The sequence below is a fragment of the Marmota marmota genome, unplaced genomic scaffold (genome assembly GCF_001458135.2).
Source record: "Marmota marmota marmota unplaced genomic scaffold, marMar, whole genome shotgun sequence".
NCBI lineage: Eukaryota > Metazoa > Chordata > Mammalia > Rodentia > Sciuridae > Marmota > Marmota marmota.
In genome coordinates this window covers 5,330,331-5,342,846 of record NW_026000026.1, presented here as the reverse complement: position 1 = coordinate 5,342,846, position 12,516 = coordinate 5,330,331, and the positions used below count along the sequence as shown (strand labels likewise).

At 49.9% G+C, this 12,516-nt stretch overlaps 1 protein-coding gene across 1 annotated transcript in view; it reads right to left on the bottom strand.

The window, feature by feature from the left end:
- The window catches only part of Eya2 (EYA transcriptional coactivator and phosphatase 2), a 201,821-nt gene that overhangs the window by 68,903 nt on the left and 120,402 nt on the right, over positions 1–12,516 (bottom strand). The window contains exons 7-8 of the mRNA XM_048811935.1: positions 7,844–7,908; positions 6,057–6,234 (exon numbers count right to left, since the gene is read on the bottom strand). Coding sequence (XP_048667892.1) covers positions 6,057–6,234; positions 7,844–7,908 — 243 coding nt within the window. The remainder of the gene's footprint in view (positions 1–6,056; positions 6,235–7,843; positions 7,909–12,516) is intronic.

Genomic DNA, 12,516 nt, shown 5'->3' with positions numbered 1-12,516 from the left:
CTCAAGATAGAGCAATTCATCCCCCTTACACCTTGGGGTCACTTAACTCTCTTTCTCTCTCCCTTTTAATGTACAGGTCGAGCACTCCATATTTGAAATGCTTGGGACCAGAAGTGTTTTTCAGATTTGGGAATTTTTCAGGTTTTTGAAATATTTGATAGACTTTATAGGGTAAGCACTTCTCACCAGATGGAGCTCTGGACCTCAAAAAGTTTTAGATTTGGGGAGCATTTTGAGTCTCCTTGTGATCCTGCCTCTGGCCCTGCTCCCATGAAACCTCTGATCTGTTTCCTCCACTCTCCATTAGACTCGTCCACTAGGGTTTTAAACAAGTGGAATCCCACAGCACAGGTGCGTTCTTTTGCCGTCTGGCTTCGTTGGGTCAGCATAACTGTTCTGTTCAGGTTATGCATGTCAGCAGCTCGTCCCTGTGTGACTACACACAGTTTGTTCATCCATTCACTGTGGATGCACGTTTGGGTTGATTCCAGTTCCTGGTGGCAATAAAGCTGCTATGAATGTTTGCATATCAGTCTTTGTATGGACAGAAGCTGCTTTTCTTTTAGGAGTTCTGTGATTGCTGGGTCACATGGAAAGCCATGTTTGACGTTGTGAGACAGCGCTGAGCTGTTTGGCGCAGTGCCTGGGTCCCTTCGCCTGCCTCCTCCGTAGCTCCTGCTGCTCCACCCCAGCCTTTGCAATGGCCAGTCTCTGTGACTAAAGCCATTCCTGGGGGTACCCAATGGTGTCTTATTATAGATCTAACGTGCCTCTCTCTAATGGCTCATGACACTCAGCATCTTGATCATGTGATTTTTTCCCCCCCATTCCTAAATCTTTGGTGAAGAGTATATTCAAATCTTTTGTCCATTTGTTTACTGAAGAGTTTCCCTATTGTTGGATTCTGAGAGTTCCATATTTATTCTGGATGTCTATACTTTATCAGGTAAATTATTTTCTCCAAGACCATAGTTTGTCTTTTCATTCTTCTGTTTGAGATTTTTGTGAAGTTTAATTGATATATATATATATATATATATATATATATATATATATACACATTTTTTTTCTTTTTGCATCAAGCTTTTGGTGTTATGCACGAGAAACCTTTGTAACTCAAGTCACAAAGATTTCCTTCTGTGTTTCTTGTCGAAATGGATAGTTTTTATTTAAGCCTATGATCTACTTGCCATTACTTTTTTGTCTTGTGGAGTATAGGCTGAAGTCTAGGTTTTCTGGATATAGATGTCTGTTTGGCATCTTCTATTGAGAAGATTACACTTTCTCCATTGAATTGCCTTGTTTCAAAAATCAGCTTGTGGTCAAAAATCAGTTGTGTGGGGCTGGGGCATAGCTCAGTTGGTAGAGTGCTTGCCTTGCGTGCACAAGGCCCTGGGTTCAATCCCCAGCACCACAGACACACAAAATCAGTTGTGTGTACTCATGTGGGGTTATTTCTGACTCCATGTTCTGTTTGGAACAGTTCATTGTTGGTAACTGTAGTCACCATGATGCACAAGAGCTGAACTTATTTTTCCGGTCAGGCGGAAACATTGTACCATTTGGCCAACATCTCCCTGGGATTCCATCCTGCCCCCTGATGCCTAGTCCAACAGCGTGAGGTGTTTCTGAGTTCCACGCTTTAGATTCCACATACAAGTCAGATCATGTGGCATTCTTTTTAAGTACAGATGCCTTTAGTGACTTTTCTTGTTTTATTGGACTAGCTAGAACTTTTGTGTAATGTTTAACGGAAGTGGTAAGGCGGACAGCTTCATCTTGTTTTGATTTTAGGGGTAGCTGTGGGTAGTCTTAGCTGTCCAGTACTATAAGTTTAGTCTGCTGTAACCAAAAATGCCATAAGTAGGCGCCTTCAACAATAGCAATTGATCTCCCACAGTTCCAGAAGCTAAAAGTCCAAGACCAAGAGGCCAGTTTATTGATTTCCTGGTGAGGGCTTACTTCTCGGCTTGTAAACAAGGGCTTTCTTGCTGCGTCCTCATATTGGGGAGAAAGAGGGAGAGAGAGAGAGAGAGAGAGAGAGAGAGAGGATACCTTTTCTCTCTTGGTATCGCTCTCTCTCTCTCACCAGGGATCGAACCAAAGGGTGCTTAACCCCCCGAAGCCACACCCCCAGCCCTTTTGAGACAGGGTCTTGCTAAGTTCTTAGCGCCTCACTAAGTTGCTTAGGCTGGCTTTGAACCTGTGATCCTCATGTCTCAGCCTCCCCAGATGCTGGGGTTACAGGCGTGTGCCACCTTGCCTGGCTCTCATCTCCTCTTCTAAGGTTCTTGTCAGGGCACTAACCCCATTTCTAAGGTCCCCACCTTCATGACCTAAGCACCTCCCAAAGCCCCACCTCTCAGTGCCACCATATGGATGACTAGAACTGCAGGGCATGGATTTTGGTGGTGGTGCTGATGGGGACAAACGTTCAGGCCATTACACGTGCCTTCTGATTTAGAAAGGCTTTTTTTATACCCTACTTCTGATTTGGTGTTTTCGAAGTAGATGATGGGTTTTATCCAATGTGTTTTCTGCATTTATTGAAATAATCTTTTGCCCCTCAGTTTGTGAATGTTGCAAATTATATTGATTGAATCTCAAATTTCAGACCAACTCTGCATCCTTGGGACAGACACCACGCTTCTAAAATTCATTGTTGGACTTGATTTGCTAACATCTTGTTCAGGAATTTTATACCTGAGTTTCTGAGGCCTGATGGTGAGTAGTTTTCTCCTTTGTCTGGTTTTGATATCAGGATAGTACTGACCACAGAATGTGTTGAGAATTACGGCTTCTTTTTCAATTTTCTTGAAGAATTTGTGTAGAAAGGATATTTCTTTGATAGAATCAGTGAAGGCCTCTGGGCTTGGCATTTTCTTTATGATTTATTTCATTTTATTTTTGTACTGGGGATTGAACCCGGGCCTCCAGCATGATAGGCCGATGCTTTGCCACGGAGTCACACCCTCAGCTCTTGTTCATGATTTTTTTCAAAACAACAAAAAGTCAATTTATTTGACCGACACAGGCCTATTTAGGTGACCTCCTCCTGTGTGAGTTTTGGTAGTTTCTTCTTCTTTCTTTGTTTTATTGGAGCATCACAGTCACCCAGGAGAGCCGGGTTCACTTGATATGACCACACACACACACACACACACACACACACACACACGGGAGTCAATCTGCCTCAGTCCCTCTCCAGCTTGGTCAGTTTCATCGTGTGAGGAACGTGTCCGTTTCATGGAGATTGTCAGATTCTGGGCATGACAGTCACGTCGCATGGCTGTCCTTGGCCGATTCTTGGGACGTCACACCTTGCATTTCTTGGGTGACTTTGTACCTTCCTTTTTTCTGACATTTTCTGGTTTGGGAGCTCGTGGATTCCATTCGGATCTTCATTGTTTCCTCAGGTGGAAGACGAGGTCCTGCTGTGACCTTTCTTCTTTTCTGATTCAGACCCTCTGCACTACAAACGTCCCTGTACGAACAGCTTTAATGATATTCCCTAAATTCAGATGAGTTGTGTTTTAATTTTCACCTGGTTCAAGTACTTTGTAATCTCCCGTTGGCCCGGGGGTCATGTGGAAGTGTGCTGTTCAGCTTCTAAGCAGCTTTGTCCACTGTTGGCATTGATGCAGCTGCTGACTCGGGTCAGCGCAGAGTGTCCTGAGGCAGGAGGGGGTGGGAGCGTCAAAACAGTATCGGCAGGTGGGTCTGTCGGTGGCAGCGTGTGAACTGCCAGCCTCTGGAGCTTGGAAGCAGCCCTCGAGGGGACCCTGGATAGTTTCCAACTGGTTTTTGTGGGAAGCGTGCCCACTCACATGCCCTTCCCTTCTGACGGACACTGGGGAGAAGAGGCCAGGGACCTGAGTCAGAGCTGACAACTATTGATGTCATTAGGGTTTATGGGAGCTTGTTAGACCCACGGTAAAATCCAACTCAGCCACTTATTGTTGGACCTTAGACAGAAGGATCAGTGAAGGACAGGGGAATACCAAAAGAGGAATTCAGAGAGACACAATGTCACTTACTTCTGACGGGGAACAAAGATAACCTTGCAGCACAACCCAAATTCTTGGAAAGGGAGTCTTTAGAGTCCTCTTTGTCCTGGGATCATGGATACATAGTAGCATCTAATTAATTTTTCCTTCTGTCCTTCCTCTCTTCCCTGATTTCTCATCAGTTTTTTCCCGTTGTTGAACCATATGGCAGAGGTCACATTCAAGGTGTCTGAAGATAATCCAAGGTTATGAAGAAGGAAAGTTTGTCATACTTCCTGTTCTCCAAAGAAAACAATTTAGAAGTTGCTGACTAGGTTCTATGCATGTGCTAAATACTCTGGAGTGAGAACACAATGACCAAATCAATGCTCAAGCCTCGCACGTCCTTAAAACTTGACTTAAAAATGCTTGTCCACCTTGTCTGCGACTCAACAAAGCAGGGATAAGCACCCCCCCCACACACTCTGCCCCCTGTGGGCGGAACGTTCTGGGTTGAATCCAAAGCCGCACTAAGCACCCCAGCTGTTCCTTTTCTGTTCTTTCCCCTGAGTCTGTATTCACGAAGGTCCACACGCCCTCAAGCTAGGTTGGCTTCCGCGAAGCCCCAGAACGTTGGTGGCTTTCAGAGGAGAAGACAAGGGATCTTCATTCAGACTTTACTGCTGCCACTTAATGCTGACGAGCCCAGGACACCTGGTAGACAGGAAGACGCACACGGAGCACGTCCAGGGAATGAATGCAAGACTCCGCAGGCTGCTGGGCGGCCTCAAGTTTGCCCCCAGGCTCTGTGATCACCAAGGGCCAGGACGTGGACTCTGCCGCACGCTCTTCACCAGCGATCGGCAGCGCGGCCGGGAGCAGTTGTTCTTGGGTGCCCAGTGCGTCCTCTGCTTATGTGCTCTGGGTTTCTTTGGAAACCCCCTTTCCCTCATCTCAGCTGACCCCAACTGTAGCTCCAGCTGTGGACGTGAGACCCGGGGTGCAGCTCCATGCCACCCGCCACAGAGATGGGTCTGGGGATGGACAGGTGACCGAGTCCAGACCAGCGGGAGCTTTTCAGGGACAGCTGCGATTGCAGGCAGGACTGAGCCCTGTGTGGTGGGAGGAGCCTGCTTGCAGAGCCTGGCTAACATAGAGGTGGCCTAAAACTGTTGTGCCCCTGGGGGAGAATGCCTGGGGACTGCGGGAAGTGTTCTACAGTCCTGAGACCCAGCAGTCAGTGTCCAAGCCCCTCTTGGAGACAGAACCACCCCTTGAAGGCCTCTGCGCCTCTGCTCTCAGATGAGCTGCAGGTAACAGGGTCTCAAAATGCAGGGCCAATGAACAGCATGAGCCCCGACTTGGGAGCAAGAGGTCTGGGTTCAAATCCCAGGGCCACCAAGCACTAGCCAGTCGCTCCCGACTCTGATCGCCATCATTTTTATCTGGGAAAGGGGCCTAGGTAATATGAAACCTGCTTTTGTGAGAATTATGGCTTCCTTATCATGTTGTTAAATATGTATTTGTGTGATTATTTGATTACTTTCTACAAAGACCAAGTCTACACTGCCTGGAAAGTCAGCAGGTGCTTCATAAATACTTGTTAATAAGTATATAAATAGAGAAGACCAGCAGGTATGCCCTTGGCTCAAAATGGATGGCAGTAATACCAGTCTCCCTGCCTTTTGGAGCACAGTTCAGACTCCAGGGCCGACGTGGGCAGGTGGGTAAGGGATCTTAGGTAAGCTGCCGGCTCTGGAATCCTCGCACCCTTCCTAAATGCACCAGGTGGGCTTAGTTTCGACCAAACACTGCTCCTTGGGACTGTGGCTAGGCCAGCAGAGCTTTCAAAAGAAGCCAGAAGTGAGGGTTTTTAGGTAAACATTTCTACTTTTGGACTTGGATGCACACACACACACACACACGGAAAGGCCACAACACATCTGGGGGTGGATTTAGCCCTGGGGTAACCAGTTCATTACAACTGAACCACATCTGGGCCCCTCTTCCATGTAGGAGCTCAGACCACACAGTCACGAGTGACCCCCGAAGGTGACTCTGCGTACGTACCAGCCAGGGACTCAGAACTCTGGTTGGGGACGTTGTGCGGTGCCTCCTGGAGGACGTAGGTGGACGTGGACAGGGGCGAAGGGCAGAGGCTGCCGGCCGGGACGTAGGGAGCGCTGTAGGACGAGCTGTAATACTGGGGGTACTGGCTCTGGGGGAAGCTGGGGTAGGAAGGATAGTCCTGGGGAGAGAGAAAAGCCCAGCCCGGCGTGAGCAGGGGGCCTCCTGGGCTGCTGGCCCCCCCCCCCCCGGGCCCAGAACTGTCCCACACGAGGGTGAAGGCTCTCCAAGGGCGGGGGTGTCCTCACTGCGGTTTCCCAGGAGTGACTCTAGGACAAGGACCAGCGCCAGTAGCACATTTGGAAGGGGAAGGAGACCCCAGGAGGGGAGGGGGGTGAGCACGAAGGGAAGGGAGGGCAGCCTGGTCAGCTTCCTCAGTGGGCGCTGAGCTGACCCGCGCTGGGCATCCCGGGGGCCTGGGCTGGGGCTGGGGGTTACACCCCACTTCACCCCCTTCGAGCTCTGCTCCAGGGGTGACACCCCGGCACTTCCTGTCTGCCCTGTGCACTAGAAAAACTCCCAGGGACAGGGACGCAGGGATGGGCAGTTGGAGGTGACCCTGAAGGACAAGCTGTGGCCTCGACAGTCATGTTGGCCGCTGTTGCGTCCCCAGCACTGGGAACAGTGCCTGCACACACCATAACTCAGTGAGGTGAATGAACAATGAAGGCCACTTGTACCCAGGAGCCCAGGTCACTTTGGGGCTCCTGAGAGAAAGGTGCAATGTAACAGTCCCTGGAAGCGTAAGGGATCCAGAATGTTCTTTGAGGGCGTCACGGAGACCAAGTCGATGATGTCGATCCCCTTTGGTCAAGTTCATCTGTCCAACTCTCCCAGAGTCACCGTTTCACACGGTTGGTCCCACCGTCCCCATGACCAGTGCTCCTCCCTGCAGGGGACTCTCAGGGAGGTCAGCGTCCTGGGCTCCAGCCCAGATCTACTGAGTCAGAACTTCCAGGGAGTCTGTGTTCTTGAGAAGGTCTTATGGTGACAGGGACAAATGCCTGGGTCCCTAATCATACCTACAGAAGTTCTGTGGCACTGACGAGTGTCTTATCTCTGTACGGAGTCCACTGGAAGTTCACAAGCACACGTGGAACGATGTTTGTGTTTTCCAAGTTTCAGTGACTCAGCTATCTCATCTCACTGAAGAACAAATGGTACCTTCCTCATGGGTCCAGGGGCCCATCTGCCCTGGCACAGTTTTAAAACTAGTCTGAAAGCACCTTCGTCTCTTGTTTAGAAATAACTGGAGACACACAGGCGGGGAGTGCCGACGGCACGGGCTCTGAGCCCTTCGGCAGGAGAATTCCCTAGGAACTCCTGAAGTGAACCGGAGGCTCTCAATACCAGCTGGCACCTGGTTAAACCAGGATTTTTGAAGCACCTGCTATGTGCAGGGCTTTTAGCCTTGGGGATGCAGAGGTGAGCAGGCTATGCCGCCCCTTTGGGAGGCCATGGCCTGGTGAGAAACACCTGCCCCTCACTCCTAGACGCAGCAGGTGTGTGGGGGGGGGGCGGGGACAGGGCAAGAGTGAACATTTACCCCCAGGATATCCTGGAAATCTTCTAAAAAGATCTTTCCAGTGGCCTCTTGCCCAATCGGCCCCTGTGGTCTGCAAACCTGGGGACTCAGAGGAAGGAGTTCTGGTGGACACCATGTGGAGTGGGCTCTCTGGACCCCCGGATTTGAGGGGAACTTAGAAAATAGCCGTGTGGGCCGTGCTGACCTGGTGCACCCCAAATCCCGCTGCGTTGGTCAGCCCGTTTGTTCCTTGGTAGAGGCCGGCCGTACCTGCAGGAGGAGACGGGGTACAGATTAGGCTTCTCATAATCAGAGAGCGAGGTGGAGGAGAAGCACGTGGTGGCCAGGTGGGTCTTGGAGGTCTGAGGCTGGGGCAGGATCAGAGCCTCCATTACCAAATCTCTCTGAAGACAAATCACGTCCTTCTGCAGGGGACACTGGGGACAGAAATGAGACACTGCACACAACATGGATTCTCTTGACCCTCGAGGTTTGTGTTCTTATGTTATTTATTTTACAAATTCTGGTCAAATGACCCAATATTCACCATCTCAGCCATTTTAAAGTGTGCAGCTGGGCGGTGTGATCGACATCATGCGATCCTGGCGTCCGTCTCTAGGACCTTTTCCAACTTGTAAAGTCGGAACTCTCTGCACTGATCAGCCCCCCACCCCTGCCATGCTGCTTCCTGACTGTCTGACTAGGCCAGGAACCTCGTCCAAGGGGACCCCACAGTGTTCATGACGGGCTCATTTCACAGGGCACAGTGTCTTCAAAGCTCATCCAATGATGCGGCCTGAGTTAGATTTCCTTCTCTTTTCAGGATAAAGAACATTCCACCGTGCGCATAGACCATAGTTCACTTATTTAATCATCTGTCGATGGACATTTGAGTCATTTACAACTTTTGCCCTTGGATAACGTGGCTATGAGCACGTGTAGAGGTGTCTCTTGGAGACCCTACCTTCGATTCTTTTGAATATATACCCAGAAATGCAATTGCTGGGTCTAGGGTAGGTCTGCTTTTGATTTTGTCTTCCACAGATTGTCCCACTCCATGTTCCCACCACCAGTGCACGAGGTTCCAGTTCCTCATCTTTACCAAAATTTATTTATTATCATTTTAGAGTAGCCATCTCCATGAGTGTGAGGAGGTAATGGTTTTGTCCTGAATAAATAAATGAGATGACGTCACCTCTCTGAGCTTTAGTTTCCCCATCTACGAAATGGGAATAAAATGTACCATTATGACTAGAAAGTGCTCTTCAGTGGATAAGTAAAAGGGTTCACAAGTGGGGTAGTGTTTAAGCCGGGGTGGTCAGGGAAGGAGAATCTGAGATGACATTTGAGCTGAGACATGATTGACAAGAGGCCAGGAATGGAAATATCTCAGGAGGAAGAGTATTCATAAGTACTGAACGCAAAGGCCCTGTGGTAGGTGGGCATTAACTTGGAAGGCCAGAGAAATGGGAAAAGGGCTGATGGGGCAGGAGCCTGCAGCGAGAAGGGAGTGACCCAGCAGTGACCTGTGTGTGTCAGGCACCATGCTGAGCTCTTCATGGGGAAAGAGAGACATAGAAAGGTCCAGTGCCTGACCACGGCCACATAGGTAGGGGTGACAGCAGCTGGGAGAGGCTGCCAGGCAGTCTGGCTGGGGTCTGTTCTCAGCATTCTACACATGGCCTCTGTTGCATTTTAAACAACTTATTAGGGTCTAATTTATACACTACAGAATCCCACCACTGTGTCTGTTTGACGATGTTTAAAGCACTGGTGGAATCGTGCAACTGTCTCCATGATCTAGTTTCAAAGCATCTGTTACCCCAAGGTTCCCTTCTGCCTGTTCACAGCTAGTCCCCAGCCCCAGCATCAAGCTGCCCCGGAACTGTTTCTGATTCTCTAAAGAACTTTCTGGAAATTCATGTAAATGTGATGGTAGAATACATGTCTGCACCATTCACCCAGCGGGGGCTTAGTTCTCATCAATGTTACAGCCAGTGTCTGAGGTTCACTCTTTTTTTTAATCGCTGAATAGTTTTCCGTGGCGCATGTGTACAGCGTCCAATGTTTAACTGTCATGGATGATGGAACAATAAACATATGTGTACCAGGCTGTGTGTGTGTGTGTGTGTGCATGTGTGTGTGCGCACGTGTGTGTATGTGTGTGGTGTGTATGTGTGTATGTGTGTTCATGTGTGTGTGTGCATGTGTGTGTGAGTGTGTGAGTGGACTGTGGAGTTATGTGGTAAGTGTATGTTGGACACTGAAATAAGTGGCCACATTGTTTCCCAGAGTGTCTGGTCATTTTGCGGCCCTACTACCCAGGCACGAGGGTTCCCGTTTCCAGGGTCTCCAGCCTCTGTATTCGGTCTTTTTGGTTGGAGCCATTTCAGTAGGTGCCTAGTGGAATCTCATGGTGACTTTAAGTACCATTTCTCTAATGACTAATGATGTTGGATGATTTCCACGTGCTCATTAGCCACCCAGGTGTTTTCTCTGGTGAAATGTCCACTCACAGCTTTTACCTAGCTGGGCACAGTGTGCACACCCGTGATCCCAGGTTTTAGGAGGCTGAGGCGGAACTCAGTCCCCAAGTCTGAGACTAGCCTGCGCAACAGAGTGAGACTCCACCTAAAAAAACCTTTTGCCCATTTTTTGAAAAGTTAGACTTGTCCTCTTATGAGTTATATGAATTCTTTAAATATTGTGGAGACAAGTTCTTTATCAGATGATTCATAAAGTTATCTCCTAGCCTGCAGTTTATCTTTTTCAGCTTTTAATAATGTCTTTTGAACAACAAAAGTTTTTAAGTTCTCAGTTGTTTCTTTTCAAGTCTCTTTTTACAGAAGTAGCTCTGACATTTAGGTCCATGATCCAACCTAAGTGAATCTTGATGTGAGCACAGCTGGCCGGGCCTTCCTGAGCATTCCCACGAGCTGATGGGCAGAGGACAGATGGACACTTAAATGAACTGCAACCACATCATGTAAGAAGTTCCCACGGGCTGTTTTTTCTGTGGTGGCTGGAATGGACTCCAGGGGTCTTTTCCAGGGACAGGTCAGGAGCAGGTAGAGGACAGACAGTAGGGAGCCATGGACACCTCCAGGAATGTCCAGGGTGACAGATCATAAGGAACAGAAGGGTTCAACCTGCTCTGCATTAGCATCTCCCAAGGAACCAAGCCAAGCCGACACCTCTCTGGAGAGGTCTAATGCACAGCAGGGTTGGGAATCAGGAGTTGATGCTAGATCCTCTCATCCACACGGGAAGGCCGAGGCCCCAAAGGGAAGGCAAGTGGCCCAGGGCTGTGACTCAGAGCCTTGGTAGCAGAGACAGGCGGGAGCCGGCCTCCTGCCTTTCCTCGGCAGCACATAGAAGCACGAGTCCCACAGGGCACCGGACCACGAGTTCCTTCCTCATTCAGCTGGGACTGCTGAGCGCCATCTGCACAAGCCCTGAACCAGGCGTTCGCACCACGTGCCACTTCACTGTCACACCAACCCCGGGAGGGCACAGTCACCAGCCCCAGTTCTATTCAGAGAAAGGAGGGCTGCGGAGCAGGACTTGCCAAGGTCCCATTCACCTGTGAGGGTGGGATCCACTGTTTCTTCACGCGAACACAATGCGGCCCAGGGCAAGGCCATCCAAAGACAGCGGCTCCGCTCCTGGCCCACGGAGGCCAGAAGGAAGGGGCCCACGCTTCTCACGAGCTTAAGGAAAGAGCCGTCAACCCAAGTTCTACAGCCAGAGGACATGTCCTTCAGGGTGAAGGAGCTGCCAGGCACCCTCAAGTAAGAACAATGGAGAGAAGCTGACCTCCCGGAAAGTTCTTGAAACAGACAGGAAGTTAGTTCAGACAGATTTAAGGAGTCAGAACATGGTGATAAGTCCTGCAGGACGGCTCCCCTCTGTGGGCTCGCCTGGCCACTCACATATAGTTGGCTCATCGGCTCCAGTTTGCTGCCAAATCATCGGAAGTTTCAGCCGCGCCTTGTAACTGTACCAAGGACCGCCATCGGTCCACAGGCACACCTCTAAACGGACCTTACCCCATACTGCAACGTGCTGGGTGCTGGGAGGAAGCCGAGAGGCTCTTGGGGACCGTTTTCCCAGGGAGTTTTAGGGCACAAACAAAGTCCTGAAAGCTGACTGGGGAAGAGGTGGGATCAGGGAAGGCTTCCTGGAGGGAATGACAGCCAAACCCACCTCCAGAGGACGAAGAGGGGCCAGCTGGGTGGGGAGCTGCCCAGCCTGGGAACCCTGCCATGCCTGGGCCTTCTCTGCTGACTGTCACCTCCATCTGCTGGGCTACGGCAGATGGACATCAGGGACATTTTGAGCCTGTTGTGGTGGAGAACCTTACCTGGTTGATTGAATTCCCTGAGTTTTAAGTAAAAGCTGACTTTCGGCCCCTGGCTCAGTAAAACTCTCTGAGGAGACACCCACTCATTCACTCCCTCCTGCCAACCATCGTGTGTTTCCTGGTGAGTCCCCAGGGTCACCACGTGGCAGCCACTGTCCTAGATATGGGGTGGCACCTGACATACGGAGAGGAGACAGACAACAAGCAGGAGAGCAGATCCGCGAGGAGCGAGGATCAATCCAGACAGACCACAAGGCAGCGATGGCCAAGCACAGGCTGCTGTGCCCTGCTGACCCGCCCACGCCACAGGGCGCCCCACGTCCAGAGAGAAATACAGAAACTGGGGCGAGGACTAGACACCTCTAGAGTAACCCACAGAGGAACGATAGGTCTGCCAAATCTAATAACAACAAATCAAATTGCATTTTTGGATTTTGTTTTAAAATAATCTAAAAAATTAAAATAGTTCCAAATTTCCCATTTCTCAACCTGTTTTCCATTACTGCCAGCCTTCT